General features: G+C 40.8%; 1 protein-coding gene across 1 annotated transcript; it reads left to right on the forward strand.

Moving 5' to 3' along the window:
- Positions 1 to 7433: 7433 nt before the first annotated feature.
- Ctso (cathepsin O) lies at positions 7434 to 26047 on the forward strand. The gene is made up of 8 exons (XM_090343206.1): positions 7434 to 7565; positions 10617 to 10722; positions 11609 to 11748; positions 13102 to 13269; positions 15716 to 15837; positions 20175 to 20338; positions 21057 to 21149; positions 24105 to 26047. Exons 1-8 carry the CDS (start codon positions 7446 to 7448, stop codon positions 24137 to 24139), a joined length of 948 nt encoding a protein of 315 aa, XP_090199332.1. The 5' UTR covers positions 7434 to 7445; the 3' UTR covers positions 24140 to 26047.
- Positions 26048 to 27829: the final 1782 nt, after the last annotated feature.

Raw genomic sequence — 27829 nt, forward strand, 5'->3', positions numbered from 1 at the left:
CTACAGGATTCTGTGTGTTCTATTAGCTTCTACCTTCTTTTCTCTGCAGTGTGTCTAAGTCCTGGGTTCAGAACCATGTGCTTCTCTGGGCCCAGTTTCTTTAAATTGTGCCTGGCTGTGTGGATTAAGTTGCAGAAATGCCCCCTGGTGAGACGATGGATGTTTGGTTAAGCTAGGTTAAGTGGTTTTTGTTTTTGAATTCTTTTTTTGGCATTTCTCCTCTCCTCATCTCTGTAGGACTTGGTGTTAAATACTTTATTATGTCTTTGCCCATAATAATGACTGAAGGAATGTGCCACAACAGCCATCTTAATGGGATTCCAAAGACACGGGAAGCCAGCAGTTCAACTTGCTCTCCTCAGACTCCACAACAGAAATCTTACTTCCTACTCTGTTCTTGCTTCTGTTTAAAACTCTACAATCTTATATGCTTAATTATTTCTAATTGAAGAAATGGAATCACAAACAAAAATTCTCCAATTTTGCTAAAACAGTGAGAATATCCAAGAAGAGATCGTGGGTGTGGAAGAATGACTATAAAGCTTAAACAATTTAAAGTCATTGGAAATTTGCCTTACTTTCTATTACTAAGAATAACGGGTCCTTAAAATACATGACTACTAATGCAGTATTGGCTCTAGCAAAGATAATCATTAAGGAAGACAGGGAAAGGAGGGTTATAATCTTCAAATTTAAGTCCAAGTACTTAACAATAAAGGAAGTAAAGTATAATGTTGGCTCTGAATCTTGTCCTTCCCCCAAAACCAGAGGCAAACGATTATAGCTCCGACTCTGAGTCAACTCTTATGATTCAGTTCCAACTTATGATTCAGTTCCAAGGATGGTCAACTCTTATGATTCAGTTCCAATTTATGATTCAGTTGCAAGCATGGGCTGTGTCTACTCCAGTATCCCATGCATTACCTAGGGCCCAGGGTCAAGAATTGCCTCTGAAACAATTGGTATGCAATTATGACATTGAAAATAGTGATCAAATAAGCCAGAGCTGGTGATTTATGTCTGCAATCCCAGCTACTCAGGCTGAGAAGTCAGAAAGCTGAGGCCAGACAGAATAGTTCATAAAACCATATCCCATCAGCAGAGTGCCTGTGGCTCATTCCTGTAATCCTCACCACTCTGAAGATTAAGAAATGAGGATCGTGGTTTGAAGCCAGCTGAGGCAGGAAGACCCATGAAATTTCTGTCTCCGATTAACTTCCAAAAAAGCTGGTAGTGGAGCTGTAACTCAAGTGGTAGAGCACTAGCACTAGTCTAAAACAAAACGGAAGCTCAGGGACAGTGCCAGGACTGGCAAAAATGAACATGCAAACAAAGACAGCTTATCTTTTAAAAATGGCCAGCAAAAAGTAGGGCTGGAGGTATGGCTTAAATACTAAAATACCAACTTACAAAATGGGAAGGCCTGAGTTCAAACCTTAATACTGGCATAAGAGACAGACGAAGAGATAGAGAATGATAATCAAATACAAATGATTTAAACCACCTCAAAGCAATGATACGAACACATCCTCTATCGAACTTCCTTTATGATTTCCTGTTAACCATTTTTTTCCTATAGCTATTACTTCTCTATTTGTGAGTCTGCTTTTTCCCTGAACCTTTCCTATGGTATAATATATTTGTAGAGACAAGATGAGCTTTTGTTTGTTTTTAAGAAGGTAATTAGCTGGATGCTGGTGGCTCATGCCTCTAATCCTAAATCCTAATCTCAGTGGCTTAGTTCTGAGGTTGTAGTTAGAAGTCAGCCTGGGGAAGAAAAGCCCAAGAGATGCTTATCTTATATTAACCAGCAAAAAGCCAGTAAAGGAGCTGTGACACAACCAACCTTGTGGTAAAGCAACCAACCTTGAGTGAAAAGAGACAATCAAGATTGTTGTGAAGCACTGAGAACAAAAGGAAGAAAGAAAGAAAGAGAGAGAGAGAGAGAGAGAGAGAGAGAGAGAGAGAGAGAGAGAGAGAGAGAGGGAGAGAGAGAGAGAAGAAAGAAAGAGAGAAAGGAAGAAAGAAAAGGAAAGAAAGAAAAGGAAAGAGAAAAGGAAAGGAAGATGTGGCATTGGTAATATAAAATTAAAAATGTCAGACTTATTTTTTAGACTATGATAATAGTATGATTAATAATATAGTTTTAGCTATAAGATTATTATATAAATGCAAAAGAGAGATTTAAGCTTTAAATTTTATTATGCAAAAAGGTATGCAAAAGCCAGGCGCAGTGGCTCACACCTGTAATCCTAACTACTTAGGAGGTTGAAATCTGAGGATCACAGTTCAAAACCAGCATGGGCACTAAAGTCTGTGACAGTCCTATCTCCAGTTAACCACCAGAAAACCGGAAGTGGCACTGTGACTCAAGGGGTTTGAAGGAAGTCTTGAACTGAAGAACTCAGGGATAGCGCCCAGGCCCAGAGTTCAAGCCCCAAGAAACAAACCAACAAACTGTTATGTAAAACATATTGTTTTGGCTTATTAATCTCCAATATCGGGTAAGCCATTTGAACTATGGATCATTCCTAGTCTGGACAGAGAGACCTGACACTGCAGTACTGATTCAAAGATCAGCTCATTAACATGGTCTCCACTGGGCGGCCATAACACTCCCATGTATTCAATAGACCAATGGCCACCAAAGATGAGATTTTCATAGAACTTACGTATGGTTACAGGTTTTCTCAAGGTATTTGTCTCCATTCACTGTTTAGAGATAGGGGTAAGCATGCCTTGTTCTGATGCTGTTTCTCTTTTCTGTTGGAGATTGGCTGATGGAGTTGCATAGTCCCCTGGGTCTCTCAGCGTTTTTGTCAGCTGTGGTCATTCACTGCTTTCACTGTGGCTTTCAAGTGGCTGAGCCATTTCTGAAACTATACCAACCCAGAGTTTGACTTTGCTCTTACTTGAAAATTCATTGAACACTTTCTTCTTCATGATTTTTCATCTGTGTATACTATTGCCAATATGAAAAGTTAAAGCCTGGACTACACAGCAAGACCCTACCTCAAACTGTTCATCCCCTCTCCCCAACAAAACCCTAAAGAAAATGGATGACATCTTGATGTAGTTTCAGCCCCCCCTCCCCCCAGAAATGGTCATGATGGTCGTTTGGCTATTGATACAAAACACTCTGCAAGGGTGGGAGTTCAGCCTCGTGGTAGAATGCTTGCCTAGCATTCAGGAAGACCCAGGTTTGATTCCTCAGTACCACATACAGAGCACCAGCCTTGAGAGAGCCCAAAGACAGTGTTCAGGCCCTGAGTTCAAGTCCCAGGACTGGCAAAAAAAAAATGAGCTTCCAAGATGGAGTCCTGTGATGCTTCCTTCTTGTTACTCATGGGCTTGTGTGATCCCCACCCCATACATTATTCCAAGTTTGGTCTGTGTAGCCAGCAGCACAAAGGATAGAATGTCCATGATGAAGTTACAAAGGTCTCTGCTGCAATTGTCTGGCTCCCTCCCATGTCTCTCTCCACCTCTCCCACTTGAGGAAGACAGTTGACTGCCAGGGCACATTCAGCCCCCAGGAGAGGCCAGGGGGTATGGTTCTTCTGACTTTTTCCAATCTGTAAAACGTTCCAGTTCATGCTGCCACAGGCATGAGAATGTTTGCACTCAGGAGAGACTTTAAAATATAACTACCCAGAGAATCGGTTCCCAGTCTCTCTTTCCAAAGAAACTGTGAACCAACAAATATTAGTATTCTGAAACTGCTGTGTTTGGAGCTACTTTGTCAGTGCAGCAGCATATCATGAATTCAAACCTGAGAGAAAAGTATTGGGGCCTTCTTCCCTCTACGGTAGCGCCCTGCCACTTGAGCCACCACTTCACTTCTGTGTTTGATGCTGCTTAAATGGAGATAAGAGCCACAGATTTTTCTGCCAAGGCTAACTTTGAACTGAAATCATCAGATCTCAGTCTCCTGAGATCCTAACTAGGCTTATAGTGTGTCAGCCACTTGAGCCTAGATATTTTGCAAATTTAATAGACAAAAGTACATCCTTCCTTATAATGATATATGTAGTATTTCAGAATGAACAGACAGCTACCACTTCTTTCTCCTTTTCCACATGAAAGTCACTTAAAATTGTGGGCTTTTAAAAATTACCTACTACCTAGTTCTGATATCCCTCTTAAGTTGCTTATAAAGCCCTTCATGATGTGTGTGCTTTTTGTCATGTCTCTTATGCCTCTTTTTCCCTCCACATTCTCCATATTTGATTTCTCTGTCTTTGTGAGGTACCATGTACTCTTGCATCACAAAGATATCAGCCACCATTGCTCCTACAGGAGATTGCTATCTGCGGATATCAGCATATGCAGGAGACTCACTACCTTCCCCTTGAAGCCTGTGGTCCCTTGTCCCCTCATTAATAAGGCCTACCTTGAAACTCCCACCCTACTCCTTCACATTTCTGAGTCTCCTTATCCTAAACATTATCCTTCTCCCGGAAGGTCAGCTTTGGGAACATTCCAGCCCTAGTCCATCATAAACTTACCACATATGAGGGATTCAATATTTATTGGATTTGTCTGATTGGTTTCAATTTTCTTTGTACTGAGTCTTGAACTCATGGCCCTGTACTCTTGCCTGCCTTTTGCGCCATATTTCCACTTCTAGCTTTTTGTTGGAGAATTCGATCAAATTGTCTCCCCAGGCTTGGTTTGAACCACAAACCTTAGATCTCAGCCTCTGGTGTGGTCGCTAGTAGTAATATTAAAAATCACAGTGGCCTACAGAGTAAATATTATTTATATGTATTTATGAGGATCATTAAGTTTAAATGGCTTTGGGGGTTTAAGATGCCAATGATTATGACAAAAGAATGATTTTATTTAAATGTTTCAATTTGTGAATAACAATAGACAGAAACCATGATCTGAAGGCCAATCTTTGTCTATACAAAAGAATGTGCTAGAGGAAGTTAATCCAGGTGCAAAAAACTTGCTAGCATTACCATGAACAGGGTCTATGTCATTACATAAATGAAATTCACATCAGTATGCATTTCTGAGAGCAGTATCTCTTCAAGGAGGCATATAATCAGACTCCCATTTTTTTTCTCACTATTCAGAGTGCATGCCTTTTTCCCACAAATTTTACATCAGGAAAGTATATAACTATATACCCCCCCTAGTAAAAATGGAGAAATAAAATGATGTTGTCTCCAAAAATCTAAGAGATCATTTGCAAAGATATCTGGAAGCCTTAGTTAAAATGAATTATAGTCACCAGAGCCAGCCAACTAGGCATCTGGTCAGGAGCTGGTGATTAAGAAGGTCCACCTTGTTCCATGAAGGGTTTTTTGGATGTCCTCTTGAAACTCTTCATTGTCTAGGAACAAGTGGCCCCTTTTCATTTTACACTGGTCCCTACAAATTATGTAAGCAGCTCCGAGGCTCAGAGAAACTAATGTCACTGCTCCAAAAGTACCTCTTACTACCCGGGGACAAACAGATTTTTCTCTGAGCTGAGTAACAGAAACTGTATTGGCTGCCTTTTCCACTCCTGTAACAAAAGACCCAAGGCAGATAATGTACAAAGAGAAAATACTCCTGATGTTTCTAACAAGCTAGGATAGCCCCATTCTTTTGTAATTTCGGTGGGAACAAAACAACACATAAAGTACATAATCCGGCGAACAAGGTCTGTGAGCCAGGAAAATGAGAGCATGGGCTGAGGTCGCTCAACGGCTTTCAAAGCTACACAGACCTCTTGTTAGACTCACTTTCCAAAGGTAACCTCTCCCCTCACTAGACGCCCACGTTTTAACCCACGCATCCTTTGGGAGATTCTCATCCCCACTCCCGAAACAGGACATGTGCACACTTCATTCTGAGAAGCTGCTCTCCTGTGGGAGATTGGATTGGAGGTAAGGGATTTGTGACGCCTTCCATCCACCGCCAGGGCCATCAGAACTTCCTTAATCTAAGCTATTGACAGATTTAGGGTGTTAACTGTTCGCCCAGATCCATTTTCTAAAGTTGTTAAGTTTTCTAAAGAGGTTATATGAAGTAAAGTGGTATGAAGAAAAATTATAATAAAAGCTAGAAGCCAGGCACCGATAATCATACCATCCTAGCTATCAGAAGGAAGCTGAGATCTGAGGCTCATGGGCAGAAGTGAACCTGGGCAGAAAAGTCCATGAAACTTTTATCTCCAATTAATTAGCAAAATAGAAGGAAATGGAACTGTGGCTTGCATACTGGAGGGCTTAGTCTTGAAGGAACAAGCCAAGCAAGAGTGAGGGGTCCTAAATTCAAGTCCCAATAGCAGCATAAATATATACTATGAATACATGAATATGATATAAAAGATAAATGAAAAGTCAAGTAGAAAAAAAACAATATAAAATATAAAAAGGTACCTGCTAGGAGCCAGTGGCTCACACTTCTTCTCCTAGCTACACAGGAGGCTGAAATTTGAGAACCAAAGTTTTCAAGCCAGTATGGACAGAGTCTATGAGACTCTTTTTTTAATGGGGGGGGGGGGGTCATGGGGCTTAAATTCGGCCTGGGTGCTGTTCCTGAGCTCCTCAGCTCAAGGCTATCACCCTACTCTTGAGCCAAGCCCCACTTCCCGTTTTCTAGAGGTTAATTGGAGGTAGGAGTCTCATGGTCTTTAGTGCCCGGCTGACTTTGAACCTTGATCCCCAGATCTCAGCCTCCTGAGTCGCTAGGATTATAGGCGTGAGCCACCTTGCCCAGCATTTATGAGACTACCAAATAAGCTGGAAGTGGACCTCTAGCTCAAGTGGTAGAGCTCTAGCCTTCAGCAAAATAGCTCAGAAACAGCTTCCAGGCCCTGCATTCTAGCACCAGGACTGGCACTGACATACACACACACACACACACACACACACACACACACACACACACACACTGCTATCTAATAAAAAAGCAAATAGCTAACAGCACTTAAAATGTGCACCTGTTAAAATCAGTTTGATGTGGATGGCTTAATGAATGTGAGCATAGATTTGCACACATTTGGGGTATTGAACATGAATGAATATCCAGAAAGAGAGGACACGATGAAGCCTGAATCAGCGGACTGAACCAACCTTTTCACGTGAAAGATAAGGAATAATGGGCTTCATTCTGCAAGTGTGGAAATCAGAATAGTTTGCATTTTCAGGTTAATGCATAAAGCTTGTCTCCTAGGCTTTATCCGCTCATTTCTTAATGAGGCCGCTAGCAGCAGTAAATGCACATTTCCAACAAAAAGCCCACCCCAAGTCCAAAACAGCAGAAACCCCAAACTTCTGCTCTAGGGATCCACAGAAGTAGCCAGTGATTGGATGCTAGCGCCGCGCCCCGCCCCTCTCTCGCCGCCACGCCTCCTTTCGCCACGCCCCCCGCTCGCCACGCCCTGCCGGGGGCGGAACCTCCATAGCGAAAGAGAAAGCAGGCGGCTAGGGATCTGGGGCGCTGGGATGGGGTGGCGCGCGCCGTGGGGGCTCTGGCTGCTGAGCTGCTGCTGCTCTTGCTACCTCGGTCTCATGGCCACCCCGACCTGGTCAAGGAGCCGCGAGAGAGATGCAGCCGCCTTCCGGGTATAAGCTCTTCCTGGGGTCCCCCCTCCCTGTGCGGGGCGGGGTGGGCAGGGGGCCCCCGAGTGAAGTGCTCTGCGCCACGGGGGGAGCCCGGCGCGCAGGCCCAGCCTTCCCGGGACTCCTCCAGTCCAGCACCGCACCTTTGCTACCTCGGAGGTTTGTCCGCATGCAGAGCGGGTCAGCTGGATTGCTGGGTGAAGCTCGGTCCGCAGGGGGCCCACCCACCCTCACTCATCCCAGGCCTGGAGCTGGGTCCTCTGGCCGGGGACCCCCTCAGTGCACCCTCTTGAAGCTCTTTCTGACTTAGTAGGCCCTGATGAAGAACAAAAACAAGCCTCCGGTTTCCTTTAGAGGACTCTTCACAAGCCTAGGAATTTACTCCAGCCTGAAAACTCCGGAAGGGACCAGTTAGCTGAGTAAGAGATTTCCCAGGACCAAAACTGCAAGAGTGATTCCTTCAGACTTCCTCACACTGTTCTTGAGATCATCCCATTTAACATATTTTTTTAAAAAAAATCTTAAAACGATGTCATTTGCATGACTTTATTACAAAGGAAAATTCACTTTCGCGATGAAAATTAATTCTGACTTCAGTAGGGTGACTCTTTGGAAGTGTATGTGATGGTTCCCTGGTATATTCTGTAACTGTGCCCTTCTCATTCTCTTCCCTGAAGAGAAGCATGGATTAGAAAGTCCAGCCCTCCCTGATTCTGCCTACTCCTGGTTGTCACTTAAACAGGGGTGTGACATTTTTATCTCCAGATTAATACCTGAGCTCAGTCCTAGCTTTCAAAACCAGATGTAAAGCCAGGCACAGTGGACTCAGACCTGTAATGACACTGAGATACAAGAATGGAGACCCTAGGATGGACACCCCAAACCAAAAACAACCAACCAACCAAAGCAGGGCATGGTGGCTCTAGCCTGTAATCCTAGCTACTCAGGAGGCAGAGATCTGAGGATCAAGGTTCAAAGCCATCCAGGGCACAAGAGGACAGGAGACTCTTATCTCCAGTTAACCTTTAGAAAACTGGGAAGTGGGGTTTGGCTCAAGGGTAGGGTGTTAACCTTGCGCTGAAGAGCTCAGCGACAGTGCCCAGGCCGAGTTCAAGCCCCATGACTCCTATTGGTCCTATGTAAGCTTCTGGCTGGGAGACACATAGGTGGCAAATAAAAGTTTTCTCAGGAGAATACAAGGATCCAATCTGGAGAGTTATTAGTAAAGGACAACATTCCAAGCTTAGTGTATTCTGGAAGGGGGGTGAAAATGACTGAAGTAGTTTTCTGGGCATTACTGCTGGTAGGAATTCCTTGATGAGGGTAATGTTTAGCCTTCACAGCACAGTTGCCACAAATTGTGAACATCTCTTAGGATCAAGATGTTCATCGAGAGTGGAAGAATTCATGAAAAGATGGAATTGGTTAATTTGCTAATTTGGAAAGCATGACAATTAGAGGAATGAGAAGCTGGCATGATATAAAGATCATAGCATATGACAGCCTGAGCATAAAATAAAATCTTACCTGAAAAATTACCTAAAGTCACCAAAAATAATAAAAAATGCGATATGCCATAAAAATATGTGATACTGTTTTACACATTCTTAAGGTTTTACTTACCATAAGAACACTGCTTAGATTATTCTTCATCCTTTTAGGCATTATGTAGATATGGACTATCATTGCATTGTTTTTGGCTTTGTGTTTTGATTTTATGTTTTGTTTTGAGCCAGAATCTTGCTAGATTGATCAGGCTGGCCTGTAACTTAAGATCCCTTGGCTTTAGCCTCCTTCCCATGTTCTGAGATCACAGATGGGAATTACCAGCCCCCGTTCCTCATCATTTCTTTATAGTAAATGATTCTGAAGGATAGATAAGAGGCTTTGTAACAGTATCACTATGGATAATTTGCTGCCTCTACCACCCCATTATTAGCAGGGTTTTTAGCAGCAAACATGGTTATTGCTATCTGATTATGGCTTGGTGAGAATTTCAGACTGTCATGAAACCTTCCAGCTAAGCAGCAAATTAGAATACCAAAGGGACTACTTAGCAGTATCTCACAAATTAAGTTTGAATTTGATATGAGATGGCTTCCAGACCCCGTGTGCAACACACACACACGTGGCAACTACAACCACAGAATCACTCTCAAAAGAACTTGATTTGTAGGGTCAGAGTCTTAGAACATAATATTAGAGAGATTTAAGATGCACAGTATCTATTAATGTCAATAGGCCAAATTTCCCCTTGTTTAGTAATCATAAGTACATTCAGTTCCTAAGCAGTTACTCTCAGAGTGATGGGAATTTACTTTTCTTATGATTAGTACTTAGTACATGATTAACAACCCATAAGTATTTAATAAACTTTTACTCAGTTTAGCAGATTTGGAATTAAGAGTCTGAAGAAATATTGTTCACTCATGAGGCTCAGGCTGGAGGTGTAGCTCAGTGGTATAGCTCTTGCTGGCTTAGGTCCTCAGTGCCACAAAAAGTGTTTCTGCCTTACGAGTGGCTAGGTTTATACCCATATACCACCACAGCCCAGATATAATTAATAATTCTATAAAAATGTTTATAGGAATTTGTCCTAGTGGTTGAGTGCTTGCCTATCACATATGAGGATCCGGGTTCAATTCCTTGGTACCACATACATAGAAAAAGCCAGAAATGGTTCTGTTGCTCAAGTGGTAGAGCTTTAGTCTTAAGAAAGTTCAAGGACTGTGCTCAGGCCCTAAATTTAATCCCCAGGACTGTAAAAGAAAAATGTTCTTAAATCTGATATACAATAGGAATTGTATTCATGAACTGCTTTACTACATGGCAAATCATTTGTAGAACTACTTGAAGATAAATATATAAACAAGAATTTTTTAAAGAAAAAGTAAATTTGATATAGATTTCTTATACAATATTTAGTTGTAATATGAAGGAAATGAATCAGATACTTCTGTATCTGTAAACATTTGTTTATTCACCCAGAGATTGCCTTGGCTGACAAGATAGACATAAAATATCTTGTTTTTTGTTGTTTGTTTATTTTTTTAGGAAAGTATTCATAGACATCGATTCTTGAATTCTTTTTCTTGGGAGAATGGCACTGCCTTCTATGGAGTAAATCAGTTTTCTTATTTGTTCCCTGAAGAGTTTAAAGGTATGTTTGGATGGCATGGTTGAATGTTTGATTTCCTGACTTTTGACATCTTTGCTGAGTTTTTGAACAATTCTGTAATTTCAAATTTGGTAAATTGAATAGCAGTTTATATTAATTCAATACTTATGGGTTATTAATCATGTACTAAGTGCGCACCAGAAGAAAAGTAAATTCCCACCTCTCTCAGAGTAACTACTTAGGAACCAAATATCATAATTACAAAGCCATGTGATGATAGGGGACAATTGTGTCTTGGCTTCTGCAATTTTGTGATACAGTTTCCACTCAGGACACTTGGGGATTATTAGGTTATGATGAAAAAAATTATGTTAAAGAACCAGATGTGGCAGTGCACACCCAACTACAAAACAAGTGAAAATGATATCAAGGTTCAGGGCCAACTCAGCCAACAAAGAACAAGGTAGGCATAGAAACTTATATCTTTAATCCTTCCTACTAGAAGTAGAGGCAGAAAGACCCCAGGGCCTAAGCATAAAGCAAAAAGACCTGGCATGTGGCTCAAGTGGCAGAGAACTCGTGCAGGAATAATGAGCAAAGGGAGTGTAGGTAGGGAAGAAAATAAAGATGGAAGGAAAGAGAGAGAGAGGGAAGGAGGGAGAGAAATTAAATACAGTTTTATTGTTGACCTGATTGTATCAGACAGGTCATTTGATGGGACAGCTCCACCTTGTGGCAGGAGTTCTGTTGTGTTGCCTCTGGTGAATATGTTTCATGTTCAGAACAGCACACAGGGACAGGGACATTCACCTAGCAGGTTTGCCAAAGAGCTGCCTTTTCCGTTAGAAGAGGTGTTCCAGAAAGAGTTCCGAGGTGCTCTCCTTCTAACATACTTTCTGTTGTCTCTTCATGTCCCATTTTCTTTCAGCCATCTATTTAAGAAGCAAACCTGCCATCTTTCCCAGACAACCCATGGGAGTACATAAGCCCATCCCCAATGTGTCCTTGCCGCTGAGATTCGACTGGAGAGACAAGCAGGTCGTCACACAAGTGAGAAGCCAGAAGACGGTGAGCTCCACATTTGGGTTCTCTTCACCATTTAGCATTGGAAAGCCCCGGTGAGGTCAAATGTCATCAGACATGGAATGAGACTCATCATTTTTTCCTAGTTAAATTCACAACTCAGTCATGCAAACATGGTCATGAAAGGAGGATCTTTGAGGAATGGGCAGCAGATGGCAAACCTGACATTTATTCCTGAAGTCTTCCTTGATGCATCCATCACTAATTCTGGTTGCCCCAGTCCACTAATTCGGGGATCTGTCCCCAGCAGGCACTGAGCCTACTGTAGAATCACACGTGTCGAGCTGGAGAAGGGAAATATGACCACTAACTGTTACATAATTCAATGAGTAAATGATTCAGCTGCCTGCCTACATTTACCAACAGTGTGGACAGATCTCCTCTGTTCTCCTCTATCCCATACAGTTTCTTCATCAATAAGGCAACCCTGATACTACCTTTGTGATTCTTCAAAGTACAGTCAGAATGGGTGCAGGTGGCTCACATCTGTAATCCTAGCTACTCTAGAAGCTGAGGTCTGAGTGTTATGGTTCAAAGCCAGCCCAGACAGAAAAGTCTGTGAGACTCCCCTGAGATTCAAGCTGTAGAACATAAGTCTTGAGCATAGAAAGCAATGAACAGTGCCCCGGTCCTCAGTTCAAGCTCCCAGATCAGCAAATACATACAATAAAGTACATTCACAGCTAGGTTTTCCTGATACTCAGGCTGAGACTCCAAGGATCTCTGTCTGTTTTCTGATCTGCCTTTGTTAAGGAGCTTGCTTCCTTCTATCCTCCCCAATGCCACACCCTCTGTCTCTTCTTTTGGAATCAGTCCTTTTACTCTAGTCTTCTCTTTTTAATAGAAACTTGATGGTAGATCCACAGTCAGCAATGGCACAGGCAGTGTGTGGGGAATACTGTGCTTTGTTGGACCTGTGCATCGCATCCATGACAGCATCGTGATGATCCAAATGGTTCATCGGTGTACCAATACATCAGTGGAAGTTACTGTGTGATCCTCAGTGGAGAATCCACTCACGCAGAGAAGTCATATGCTCAATGAACCAACTCCTCTCCAGCTGTCACCAGTTGTGCAAATATTGTATTAGTCTCAGATGATTCACTTTACCCGAAACAAATAATTAGATGTTCGTGCTTCACAGAGAGGTTTTCTTTTTCCCTTTTTGTTTATTCAATTGGAAAAGTTAGACAATGGGTATGGATAGCCAGTAGCCAGGTTGTTTCCAGATCTTGGAAACATTGCTAGATTTCATATCTTGACCTATTTAGAACCATTGGTAAGTTTGATGTAGCCCACTGTCTGGTAATCACTGTTACCCCTTCTGCCATCCCACAGTGTGGAGGATGCTGGGCCTTCAGCGTGGTGGGTGCTGTGGAGTCTGGAAGTGCCATCCGAGGGGAACCCTTGGAAGTCCTCAGCGTGCAGCAGGTCCTCGACTGCTCTTATAAGGACAATGGCTGCGGGGGAGGCTCTCCACTCAACGCTTTGAGATGGCTAAACAAGGTGACTACCTCTCAGCCCTTTATTCCTGGTCTCTGCCTCTGGGTGTGAGTTCACAGTTCATTTATTTTCTTACAAACTCATCTCTTTCACAAATGTAAATGGCCAAATTGGGAGTGAATTAGTAGGTTTTTTTTCATATTTTTTTATTGTAATTAATACAAGGGTTACATTATATTCGCCAGATAGAAGGTGCATTACTTCACAAACATTGATAACCTTTCTCATGTCTTGGTCCCCATTTCCCTTCCGCTAGCCTTATTTCTTACAATACAAAAAGTACCTTTTGGAAACTAAAACATACCCTCATTTCCTCTTGTATATGCTTACTTTGTAATCTTTTCTTTTCTTTTCTTTGTGGTACTTGGGACTTAGCTCAGACCCTTGTGCTTGCAGGGAAAGTACTCTATCACTTACTGTAGTCTCAGTACCTATGGTCATTTATGTATAGTCATTAGTTATCATTCCTCCAGGAGTCATTCCTTGAAGGGTGATTACTTTTCCTCTCACTGGCATCTTCTGCTAGGTGAGTTTTGGATGTGTACTAATTACTACAGATGAGGGAAACCATTGAGCCTATGTTCCTTTGCCAAAGCATTTTTAAAAAGACTTCCAAGTACATGAATTACCATCACCACCACCACCATCATTCTGAAAGAGCAGCTGTGACATATTCATTTCTTTTTTTTTTAATTGCCAGTCCTAGGGCTTGAACTCAGAGCCTGAGCACTATCCCTGAGCTTCTTTTGGTCAATGTTAGCACTCTACCACTTGAGCCACAGCACTACTTATGGCGTTTTCTGTTTTATGTGGTACTGAGGAATTGAACCCAGGGCTTCATGTATGCTAGACAAGCATATAAATAGCTTTCAAGCAATATGGCTCCCCCACCTACCAACAGGATATCCAATGGTGAATAATCTTATCTGAGATCTGTTTTCAAAAAGATACTTTATTGTTTGGGTGTGAATGATTTGACCTATAATCCTAGCTAACCAGGAGACAGATATGGAGGATCTAGGTTATAGACAGTTGGGGCAAAAAAGCCGTTAAGACTCCATTTTCAAAATAACCAGTAAAATGGGGATCTAAAGGCATTGTTCAAGTGGTAGTACACCAGTTCAGATAGCAAGCATGCTGAGTGACAGCCTAAGATCCTAAATTCAGGACCTTCTATGAACACCAGAAAAACAAAAAGATCTTAATGATGTTAATGCTGATTCTTAACCTTAATAATTTTTGCACACACACACACACACACACACACACACACACACACACATCACATAATGCTCCAGAAAGGTTAGGGCATATAAGTACTAATTTCCATAGAATCTCCAAACATTGAAGTCAAACAAAATATTAGGTATCAACTACTTTTGTAACGTTTTTTCTATAGTACTGGGGTTGGAATCCCTTGTACTTCCTAGGCAAGCATTCTTCCATTTGACTGATATCTCCAGCCCCTCCAACTCTATTTCTAGTAAAGACATGAGATGTGGGAAGTGAGATCAAGTTCCTGATTCAGTCACTGCGTGGGACTTGCCACTGTGTCCTCTCCCTTCCACTGAAGGTTTTGCTAAGCCCATTGCATTCTCCAGCTTTCCAACTGATGGACATTTGCTATGTCAGACACCTCTATAAACACATGACAGACAGTAAATGGTCTAAAGCTCTAAATGACTGTAATATATGTGGCCCATGCTGGATAAATGGTCTGAACAGACATGATACCAGTGTGATGATACTACCCATAATTCTAGCTGAGAATGAGAGGGACGAAGTTCAAGACAAGCTTGGGTAGAAAAACTCACCAGACCCACTTCTCAACCCATAGCTATATGCAATGGTGTACTCCTGCCATCTCAGACTACCTGGGAGACTGAAATTAGGAGCATCTGTGCACCAGGCCAGCCTGGACAGAAAAGTTCACCAGATCCCATCTCTACAGAGGGAAGATGGACTGGATGGTATGTGCCTGTAACACCAGCTACCATGGAATCTTAAAGTAGGCAGATCATGGAGCTAACTTGCATCCTGGATTGCACTGATTTATGCTTGGGCTAGAGATGTGACTCGCTGGCACTGTGCCAGATAACTGGAGGTCCTGAGTTCAAACGCAATGTGAGTTAGTCACTATATAGAAAATGCTGTACTGGATGACACAGAGGAAGAAATCTTGGACAAGTGTATGTCAGTCACACACTCAGAAGAAAGGTGATCAGCTGTCTTTCACAGTTTAAGTATAAGAAAAATTGGACAAATTGGAGTCATTGGAAGCAAGTTAGTAACTATAGTTGACTCAGAAGTCGATTACAAGACTGAAGCCTTACTTTAACAATTCAAAGTCTGCCTACATGATAGTGAGGTGTAGTTTGGGCAAAGTAAGTTCTATTGAATTTTTAAACCAACTGATTGTGAAAGTTTTGAATCACTGTTTTTCTTGTAGACACAGGTGAAGCTTGTGCAAGACTCTGAATACCCATTTAAAGCTCACAATAGCCTGTGCCGTTACTTCTCCTTTTCCCAGTCTGGAGTGTCAATCAAAGACTATGCTTCATATTATTTCAGGTAAATACCTTATTCTCATGTGTTTGTATCCATTCCTAATTTGTGTTCTATTGGGGTATTTAGATGCTATTATCCTTCCCTCTCTCTGACTCTGTTTCTGTCTGTCTGTCTGTCTGTCTGTCTCTCTCTGTCTCTGTCTCTCTCTGTCTCTCTCTCTGTCTCTCTCTCTGTGTCTCTGTCTCTCTCTGTCTCTCTGTCTCTCTGTCTCTCTCTCTCTCTCTCTCTCTCTCTGTCTCTCTCTCTCTCTCTCTTTCTCTCTTTCTCGTACAAGGGCTTGAATTAGGGTTCACATTCTCACTTGGCTTTCTTGCTCAGGACTGGTGCTTTAATCATTTTACCCTTCCAGTCTGTCTTTTGGCTGATTCATTGGAGATGGAATCTGAGCCATCTGAGTGACCCTCAGATCTCAGCCTCCTGAGAAGCTGGGATTGCAGATATGCACCACAGTACCTGACTTATGTTTTTTAAAGGTGGCCTTCTTACTTTTTTATGTGTCATTACACTGGAAATAAAAATTTAACTTAATGAATTTAAATCAACTTTAAAGCATAATTTCATATTTATAACCTTCCTATTAGCAAATTCATATGCTATAGCACCATCCACTTGTTTCAAACTTATGCTGAGTCCATCCAAAACTGTGTAGACTTTCTGGCCAAGAAAAAATTGGGAGCATTTTCCAAACAGGAATCAGTAAATCAGGCATCAGAAGACCTCAAACTAAGACTTTGAGAATGAAAGAATATCCCAATGAAAATTATTTATGCACCACACAGGCAGGGTAGAGTTTTGGGAATGGACACAAATAAATCAAATGGAAGATATCTTTGTATAAGTTCATGTGCACTTAAATATGCTTTAAAAGTGTACACAAGACAGAAAGCTGAGCAGAGAATCATTGTGACCAAGTGATCAGGTAAAAAATACGTATTTGGGGATGCCAAGGACCAAAGAAAACTCTCTACTACCTCCTGGCTTCATCCTTCTGAAATAAAAAAAAGGAAAAACTAAAGTACATGCAGATAAGGAAACAGAATGCTCAGGGACTTACCAAGCCTAAACATAGACCATCACCCAGATGGTAGCAGCCCAGAAAAGCTGAAGGGAGCCAACGAAGAAATTAGATCCTTGGATGAAATAGAGTTGTTCAATGAGCATGTCTGCCTGGGGCTGGCAGGTTGTCAAGCCAGGCTTTCTTTTGCAGTCAGCACCTGAGAAACCCCGCAGTAGAGAGCCGTGATCCCTAGCTGGCAGGCAGTGTGGCTTACTTAATGTGTGCAGCAGTCCCAGGAAATTTGTTAATGCTCCTTTGGGGGAAAAGGTAATGTGCTTCCTAAAAGGAGGCCTTGAGAAAGTGCACCTTCCTCCCTGATGTAGGGCATGCACACGAAACATACTTCCATAATGGCAACAAAAGCCATTCAGGTCAGGTGTTGATGGCTTGGGCCTCTAATCCTAGCTACTCAGGATGCTGAAGCCAGACCTGGCAGGAAAGTCCATGAAATTCTTATCTCCACCAGACTACCAAAAAAGCTAGAACTGGAGCCATGACTCAAATGATACAATGCTGTCCTTGAAGAAAATGCTCAGGGAAAAGCCAAGGCCCCGAGTTCAAGGCTCAGAACCAGCACCAGACAACAACAACAATAGTAACAACAACAAACACCTCAGGGACAGCAACTAAGTCCTGAGTTCAAGCCCCAGTTCTGGTACACATATGTAACACACACATACACACACACACACACAATTATGTTGCTCTGAAATTTGCAATTTTTCACTTGTTTAAATCCAACAATTTAGAGAGATTCTCACTAAACTTTTTGCTGGTTTGACCTCAAATCTCAATTCTCTCTTCTCTACCTTGTTTTAATTAGATGGAAGACATTATGCTATAGCAGATATAGAGATAGTCGTATATGTCATGTTTAAATCACACAACATTCAAATAAATTGAAGACAATAACTTTTACATTATATACCAAAACCTGCATTGCACAGAATTGCTCTTCAATGATTTAAATGTGAAGGAAAGAATTATCATTAAATGGTTAGGCAAAATGAACTCTAGGATATGGAAACAAAAGTTTTATCTTTGTGATTGCTGTTCTTAACATACTATGTGAAGTTATTTCTTTTCTCTTTTATTCCCCTTATGGTTAACCTCATGTGGTTACTGTATCTGACTTTGTTATCTTGTATATTGTATATACATTTATTTGTTTATTTGAAATAGGAAAGGGGAGGGGGAAAATGATTAGGAGAGAGTAGGGGGAAGGAGAGAGGGACAAAAACATGAGAAGGAATATCAAGGTTTGAGAAGTAATGCTCCATTACCTGACGAATATAACTGTAACCTTCTATACATTATCCCAACAATGAAATACAATAAAAAAGAGAATAGAATAGAACTCATCAGCGGGGAGTGTTGCCTAGTGGTAGAGCATACATGAAGCCCTGGATTCAGTTCTCAGTACCCAAGCCAGAAGTGGTGCTGTGGCTTAAGTGTAATATGTTAGGCTTAAGAAAGCTCAAAGATGGTACCCAGGCCCTGAGTTCAGGCTCCAGAACTTGCAAAGAAAAAAAAGAAAGAAAAGGAAAAGAATAGAACTCATTTCAGTCATGCTTTATAACTTATAGCTTATGAAACTATAATCTTACGCTGTCTTGATCCAGCAAGGTAAGAGGAATGACTATAATGTTTAATTGCAATGGGAATACAGGCTGGGGGAAACTGTGTGTGTGTGTGTGTGTGTGTGTGTGTGTGTGTGTGTGTGTGTGTGTGTGTGTGTGTGTTGTGGGGGTCATGGGGCTTGAACTAGGACTGGGAGCTGTCTCTGAGCTTTTAAGCTCAAGGCTACCACCATAACCCTGGGCCTGGGCATTGTCCCTCAGCTCTTCAGTCAAGGCTACCCTTGAGCCAAGCCCCACTTGCCATTTTCTGGAGGTTACTTGGAGATAAGAGTCTCAGGTCCTTTTGTGCCTGGGCTGGCTTTGAATCTTGATCCTTAGATCTCAGTCTTCTGAGTAGCTAGGATTACAGGCTTGAGCCACCACTCCTGGCTCACTCTGGGGGAAATTTAAAGCTTGCCTTTTTACTTGGTACCTTTGGAAATTTTTATTATAATTTTGTTTGTATTTGAATTATCTGAAAGAATTTGCATTTCTAGAGCATATTCTAATTATATTATAATTTCCTGTTTGGCATGTCCATAAAGCAAATTTTAGCTGAATACTTTGCATGAATAAACTCTTGAAATCACTGCCTCGCTTATATCTCATAAAATGCATGGTTTATGAACTTAGCATTTTCCTCACATGTGGTCCCCAACTGGACAAAGAAATGATTATTTAATCTCTCAGGCTACTGAGCCACCTACACTCAGCACAGTAATAAACTACCTGCTGCTACTAATGGCCTGAACTGTAAGTACCTTGGGCTCTGCATCTTCCACCCACAAAGCTGTCCTTTGAACCATGTGCTTGATGGTTTGATAGCATACACTTGTGACCCACGAAGGCCAAGTGGTGAGCACATTCTCCATCACAATTGTGAACGTCATAAGCTGTTTTCCATCCTGGCAGCACAGCGCCCAGTTCCCTGGGCAACATAATAGTTCTTCAGTTTCTATTGCTTTATTTGCTTTTTTTAATTTAATTCCATTGTCACGGTGATGTACAGAGGAGGTACAGTTACATTTGAAAGGTAGTGAGTACATCTTGTCAAGCATGGTTACCCACTCCCATGTTTTTGTCCCACTTGTCCTCCCCCACAATCCCACTCCCCTCCAAATTGTGGACTTCATTTCCAACATAACGTCTTATGAGTATCACTGCTTTTTAAATTTCAACATATTGTCTAGTGTATCATTTCTAGTGTGCATTTTCTGTGTTTGAAATTGATTAACCTGAGTTGTTTAGTTTCTCGATTCTCACATGGTGTGATGACAAGGAATTTCTGAATATCTAATATTCACACTATCTGGGGTAGATATCTCTGCCCTGGCCAGGGAGATGCATATATATCCTTTCTTAGGATTCTTCTCAACAGGTGTATAGCACCTCATTGCCTTTCCTCTTCCTCCCGCTGTCCAAGATAGATGTTAAATGGCTGGAGGTTTGTCTGCTGTCATAAGCCATGAGATCTTAAGAATGGAGGCTGAGTTCTGGTATGTTGGATCCTAATACAGTATTGAAATCCCCATATCTAAGTTGTTCTTTCCCTTCTGTTGTTGAGGTCATTTGTAGTTTTAACCAAACCTTACCCTAACAAATGCAGATTTACAGGACTCTTTTCATGAGTACCTTACCCAAGTTCTAGCTTTCTGTCTTGGTAGTGGCCAGGAAGATACCATGGCAAGAGCACTTGTCACCTTTGGTCCTTTGGTTGTGGTGGTAGATGCAGTGAGCTGGCAGGATTATCTGGGAGGAGTAATCCAGCACCACTGCTCTAGTGGAGAAGCCAACCACGCTGTCCTCATAACTGGGTTTGACAAAACAGGTGAGTGACTGTAACACACATCATTACCTTCCAGGTTGACCTCTGCTATCAAGGTCATCCTGCAGAGCAATGACATTTGCTGTGTTGTGCCTAAAAACCGACTTGCAAGTGATCTCTCAGATGGCAATAGTCTGTGCCTTACTACTTACCAATTTTTGATGTTTTTTGTTTGTGGAGATCTAGAGGTTTGTCCTAGTGTGACACACACACACAAAACTAGTGGTCTACTACTGATCTATCCCCCTGGCCAGATACTGACATATTATTAAATTCAATGATGCAAAAATAAAAAAAGAACGAACCCACCTTTGAGAGATTAGAGTCATGGTTTAGGTGGTAGGACTTCTACCGATGAGAGCAAAAGCTTCAAGTTGGAGTCCCAGTCTTGGTTGAAGGAAAAAAAAAAACGAATATAGTCTTTGTTTGGAATATTCGGAGTTAATGTTGAGAAAAGATAAGTGTTTCCTAATTTGCCACACATCTATAATACTCTTTTTTTAGTGATTTATTGGCATTAGACATGTATTCTAATGAGTATAACACTAAATATTTGCTTACTTACATTTTATGTAATATAATTTATGCATTATAAATATAAATATACTCCACTTAAAATCTTTTTTCAAATCTAGTAGATTGCCTTGGACCCCTTTCTAAAGAGAAGACCTGAATGCATTCATAACAAAAGGAAATTATGAACCTTTTCTGTTTTTTTTAGGAAGAATTCCGTACTGGATAGTTCGGAACTCCTGGGGGAGCTCCTGGGGCCTGGATGGCTATGCACATGTGAAAATGGGAAGTAATATTTGTGGTAAGTCCTGGATTTGTGTTGTGATCTTCTGGCTAAGTATCAATGAATATTCTTTGGAAGCACTAAGATGCAAATATTTCTAGTTTAGAAAACACTGCCAATAAACTCAGAAATACTAGGCAGTAGTAAGTTCATTCTCTCCCAGGTGAAAATTTTAAGAAAAGGTACTGTTGAACATATTCATATTGTTTCTTTTGTGCTTGTCTGGGAGCTTGAACTCATAATTCCAAATGCACTGTCCATGATAGTTTTGCTCTAGTCTAGGATTCTATTGCTTGAATAATAGCTCCATTTCTGGTTAATTGCAAATAAGAGTCTCATAGACTTTCCCACTTTGGCTGGCTTCATACTGTAATCCTCAGATCTCAACCTTCTGAAGAGATGAAGATTACAGGCATGAACCACCTGTGCACAGACACATTCCCATTTTGAAGAAGAAAATTTAACTTATATTTCAAAATATTACCCCCCAAAATTCCTTATTGAGGTGAACTACTTTAAAGATCAGATGAACACTCAAGTGTCTAAACCACTCAAGAAATATCCTCCTGTTCCAAATTCACTTTTGCAACTGTGATTTTTTTTTCCTGATTTCTACATTCTAATTCCTGCTTAATGATAGCACCTCTTCATGGAATCAGAGTAAGGCACCTAGCATTTGCGAGGCTCTGGGTTTCATTCCCAGAACTGCAAAAGGAAGCCAAAGTAAAAAAAAAAAAAAACAGAGGTTATCATGGATCACTTTGTCTTGGTTTAAAAGAAAAATCTGGGCATCAGGATTGAATCTGACTTAATTTCGTCCTTATCACATGCAAAATTCTAACAAAATGCCCTCTGAAATTTAGGGACTTTAGCCATCTACTACATACATTTCGACTATGTGACATACTTAAAAGATATCAACCACAAACCAAATAAAATAGCGGGAGCAATCTAAGTTCTATGTTGAACCTGAATGCAAAGCTATATGCTAAGTCTTGAATTCTAGGCCCATCTGGAAAGTCAACATACTTTAAAGCACGCTATCTCCAGACTAAATTGAGGATAGAAACTTTGAATTTTCCATTACACTAAATTCTAGCATATAAAAGATACAAGCATTTAAAAGTTGTAGAACTTTCCAAATCGTGTAACTAAAAGAAAGTTAGGGTAAGTATTTTCAGTATTTTGGTTCATTCTGATGATTATTGTCTGATCATTCCATAAAGTAGAACCCAGGAATGTTAGCAGATAATCTCAGCTATTACTCCAGTGAAGATTCTTATAAGTGATTTATTGGGGAAAAGTTCATGTCCCTAAAGTCTGTCTGACAGAGCTGTGTACTCATCCTGTTGTCCAGTGCTTCCCATCATTGAAACTGGCAGGTAAACTAGTGATACCTTGTCCCTAATAGGAATTAAAGGGTTGGGTTTGTGGTAAGGGGAAGTTGTTCAAAGCTGTAGCAGAGTAATGGCAAGAATGCAGTTCAGACATTGATTTATAACTGTGCCAAGGATGCTGATGCTTTTCCCCCAGCAGACCTATCCCAGCCCCACGGCTACCAAGGATAACTTGAGACTTAGTCTCCTACCAGCTTTTCACAAAGGGGTCTGTATGGCTACTGAACTGTGTGTGCTGAAAGTTATATTACTCTGTGAGCCATGGTATCACGTAGACAAGTTCCACATCCTCTTGAGAATCCATAGCTGGGGATGACTACAAGAAAATGTAGACTTCAGGTGAGCTACTTACTGCTTTAGTCATAGTGTTGAGCTCTGTGCTAAGAAAAGACAGGACACATGCAATTAACAGAAATTTTATTCATGTTCAAATCGTAGAGTTTACAACCTGAAATTTTGTTTACAGTAACCTTTCCAGCTATTTTATTTCCTCTAAGAAATAATAGCAATGAAATACATTGATCTCAGATGCATTCATCTTTTAGGTTAAGTGGATTGGGTTGTAAAATTTTAGTGTCTTGATATAACAATATTAAGCATATCATTATTTTTTGTGGTTGGTTGTCATTTTTATTAAAAAATTTATTAACATTGATTTTTACATCATATTTTAAATGATGTGCTTAACAAACAAGTATTCCAGAAGGGAATCTCTATATATAATCACTGGCACGTAGATTTTAGAATATAATTACAATTAGGCTGAGAGTTTGTATGTCATAGATACATATTAAGCTATGTAATAAAACATTATATCTTTATTTTTGTGTGTGGACTGGTATTAGGGCTTGAGTTCTGGGCCTTGAGCTCTCACTTGGACTTTTTTTTTTTGCCAGTCCTGGACTTGGGCTCAAGGTCTGAGCACTGTCCTTGGACATTCTCAAGGCTAGAGCTCTACCACTTGAGCCTCAGCACCACTTCCAGCTTTTTTCTATGTATGTGGTACCGAGGAATTGAACCCGGGTATTTGTGCATGCTAGGCCAAACTCCCGGCCCTCACTTGGACTTTTTATTCGAAGCTGGCACTACTACTTGAGCCACATCTTCACTTCCATATTTTTGTTAGTTAATTGGAAATTAACTTTCTTGCTTACATTAGCTACTCAGCCTCCTGAGTAGCTGAACTTATAGGCATGAGCCACCATTGCTCAGCTTTTGAGGCTCTTTTCCTCTGGTAGTGCTAACCATTAAATTATTCTTTAGTTGCCACCAGCTAATCCCAAACCCAAATAAAAAGTAAGCTTTAGGGCCAGGAGTGTGGCCTAGTGGTAGAGTGCTTGTCTCAGTTGCATAAAGCATGTGGGTTTGATTCCTTGGTACCACATACACAGAAAAAGCTGGAAGTGGTGCTGTGACTCAAGTGGTAGAACACTAGTCTTGAGAAAGCCCAAGGACAGTGTCCATGTCCTGAGATAAAGCCCCAAGACTGGCAAAAAAAAAGAAAATAGTAAGCTTTAATTTACTGCGTGACATCTGAAGAGCAAATAGGTAATATTATATTTCTTTTTTGTCTTAGGTATCGCTGATTCTGTATCTGCTGTATTTGTGTGATCCATTGGAGATATCAAGAGGCAGCTGCAGAAAGAAAAATAAATACGTAAGGATGGAAGGATCATTCACTACTTTGTTCTCAAAATTGCTCCCCTGCAAGCTTCAGCCACAACCTGCACAAGCTTCTTGAATCTAGTAACATTTACTAAATGGCATGTATCCCATTTCTGTAGACTTTCAGAGGAACTCCAGCCCCTCAGTGTATAGGGGACCCTGTGAAACATGCCTATTCTGGGAGGAAATTTAGACTGGGACCAGTTTTAAGGACTTCCAACCTGAAGAAAACCTGTTTTTATGTTTTCTTTATATTGTCTTCTCGTTTATTTTCTTTCTTTGCTTTTTTTTCCTTGATCAGTAGAATCAGAGATGATGAGACTTTGTGTTCCTATGGGATATAATCACTAGGCTAAAATTAGTTCTGTGAATAAGAATGGCCCAGCCTAACAGATGCATGCTTCTCAGCAAGCAGCAGCCTTCTGAGATGGAAGAGCATATAGATTTCAAGTACCAGTTGCTTTATGTGGGCAAAAGGAGCTTACCTTTGAATAGTAAAGCAACCAAAAGGACAAAAGGATGAATTCCTTCTTCAAGGAACTCCACTGAGTGAAATTAAAGACCCAGTCTGATACAAAGTGTAATGGTACATACCTGTCATATCAGCTATGCAGGATGTATTGTTAGGAAGGTTTAGTGCCAGGCTAGTCTGGTTAAAGGGAGACACTATCTGAAAACTAAAGCCAAAAGGACTAGGGGCTTGGCTCAAGTGTTAAAGTGTCTGCTGAGCAAGTGCATGGTCCCCAGTACAAACCCAACTACCTCCAACACAAAAACCACTATGCCATCTGTGAGATAAGGAACCTTAGATAGCATTGCCTGAGGGTAAATTATTGTTGGGAAAATTTCATTTCAATTTGAATCTCAGATTTTACTCTTCCTCTGCCCTGTAGCAGAGAAGAAAATATTTTTCCACATGCTTTTTTTCCCTCTCCCTCTCTTAAACTTCTCTGCTAAATGCCCTAAAAGTCCTAGAGTGTTGGCTTTATGACTAGAAACCTCTCTAACATTCTTGCCACTTACCATTCTGTCACTTCCTGTACTCAATTATCTCTAGGTCTCTATCAATATTTGAATCTCACTGTCTTTCCAGACTTCCAGGTATTATTCCTTTGACATCATACCTTAAGCTGTTGTGTCAGCTCAAAGGTGATCTTTCTAGGACCTTCCATATTAATCATTTTCTTTTATTTCCCTTTGGCTTTCTCCTGGTTCCTGATTCTTCACACCTTGTGATCGTTCCTATTTTGCTAATTCTGTGGACTACACATGCTATGGCACTGGTGTACATCTAATTGCCTCCTGGACAGTGATCCTAACACTGTGCTCAGAATGAACAGTTCAGAATGCCCAGCCTTTGAGCAGCCACAACCACATCTTGAGTGTTAGTGTAAGAAATTCAGAAGAAAGGTGCTGGTCTGCTGACTAAACAGGGCCACTGTATCAAAAGAGTTACATTTTCTTAAATTCGTCGTTGCTTCTAAAAACTAGAAAAATGTGACAAAAATAAAACTTTAAAATAGCAGCATCAACCACCACAGAAAGGACAGTTTAGGCTCTTCTTTTTTTGTGCTTTCTCCATTTCCTTTATTAGAATAACATTTGATAAAGATTTTTTATACCAATCGAAAGCAATCCTAAAAGAATATATATTGATTCATATATAAAATGTTTGGGGAAGCCAAATAGTGATATTTTACTGATAAATATTATTATTATTCAAATCGACTAGCAAAGAATCAAGTCCCGGTTCTAGTTTGTGTTACTGATGTTTGTATGATAAAAGTGACCAAATTACTTTTTAAATGCCAAAGGATTTTTAAAAATTTGACCATGATCAGTATTTCTCAGTTGTTCTGGATTTTGTAAACATTTATAATAAACAACATATGGTTGAATTGTCATGGTTTTAATGTGTCTTACATTTGTACTGTTCCATTTTCAAGATATTATAAGTAAACAGTTGTTCAAAGTTAACAGTTTGCTGGTGTGAGAGTCAGAAAGTCCATGTACTTGGAAGTTCCAGAGCTAAACAGAGTAAGGAAATAAAACATCAGAAAGGTGGTGTAACTAGCAGGGGAAAGGGTGGACCACAAGAAAATGAGGAAGCGTAACATGTATATGTGAGAAAGACCATGCCCAGGAAAGCTCTTCCCCCACAAGCGAACAAAACAGAAGTGTTGGTGGAAATAAGGCCCTTTTCTATAATTCAACTAACCACAAGAGATGCATATATTAAAATTACCCAGTAGAAATGATTAAAACTGTCACTTCTAGGAAGATTGTATACTCTGTGGAGCTTAACCAATTAGGAATGTAAAAAAGGATCTGTCCATTAGGGAATAAATTGCTTATTCCAGTTCTTCAGGACATGCTTGCCATTAGACACCCAATTGTGTAAGACTGTCATAAAATCCATTTCTGAAGACTGCTTGTCTCCAAGTACATATATCCATGTGTTGGTTTCCTGAATAGATGCTTAATTTTATGCTCTCCAAAATTCTACTCATAATTGTCTCTCAGTCTACTCATAGTTCCTTCATTTCCTTAGGAGGTCTGTTTTTGTCAATCCCAGTATCCTTTGATCACCTAATCAATAAAGGTAATAGGAACATGAGATCCTCAATCAGGCTTCCTGAGCCTTGGGAATCCATCACTCATTGGCCTGTTTTTACCGAGGTGTGTCTATATAATGCCCACCAATTCTCACTTGGATTCAACTGAAAGGTAAACAGATGAATTTATTCTTAATTTACATCATGAGATGAATATACTGGGTATATCCAAGGGCACAGAGGGAGAAAAAGGTATTTAAATGAAAAGTGATGTTAAGTTACATAGATCATTGGTTATAGGGCTCAGTACCACGGTGGCACCAGCCCAAAGCTTTGCAAGCAGTTGGTGAGTAGACAACATCACCAAAAGTTTTGTATTGTTTTGTTTTGCCAACTCTGGGCCTGGGCTTTGTCCCTGAGCTTCTTTTGCTCAGGGCTAATGTTCTACCACTTGAGCCACAGCACCACTTCTGGCTTTTTTCTGAGTAGTTTATTGGAAATAAGAGTCTCATGGACTTTACTGCCTGGGCTGGTTTCAAACCAGATCTCATCCTCCAGAGTAGCTAGAATTACTAGTGTGAGCCACCAGTGCCAACTGAAGGCTTTTGTGTGTGTGTGAAATTATGGTTAGCATTTGTGTAATGCTGTGGCTTAACTGTCATTTGGCAGTTCTTCCCATCCCACATATGTAGGTAAAATCATCACAACTTTAGCTTTTTGTTTCTTTGTTTTTTCAGCTAGCGCTGATCATCAGTTAACTGCACTTTGACTCTGGAAACTTTCACTAACTAAACTCCATGACCCTTAGCCCAGGCTTCTCAAAGTAGATCAGGATTCAGGTGATCCTGTGTAAGTTACTGTATTACATATTCTCCCCAAATTAAAAATATTTTTAAATGTACTGGTATAAATTGTTTTGTCCAATTTAAGCCAGTCACGGGCTCCCCAACAGCCTATAAGGCTTATAACTTCTTCTGATGAGCCAAATGGAAAAGGCCCTCTACCTTCACATGTCTGGATTGTCTGATGCTCTAGTTAGCAGACTGCTTACCTCAGAGCAGTGAGCTTCTCTCCTCTGACT

The sequence above is a fragment of the Megascapheus bottae genome, chromosome 13 (assembly GCF_031878675.1).
Source record: "Megascapheus bottae isolate mThoBot1 chromosome 13, mThoBot2.hap1, whole genome shotgun sequence".
NCBI lineage: Eukaryota > Metazoa > Chordata > Mammalia > Rodentia > Geomyidae > Megascapheus > Megascapheus bottae.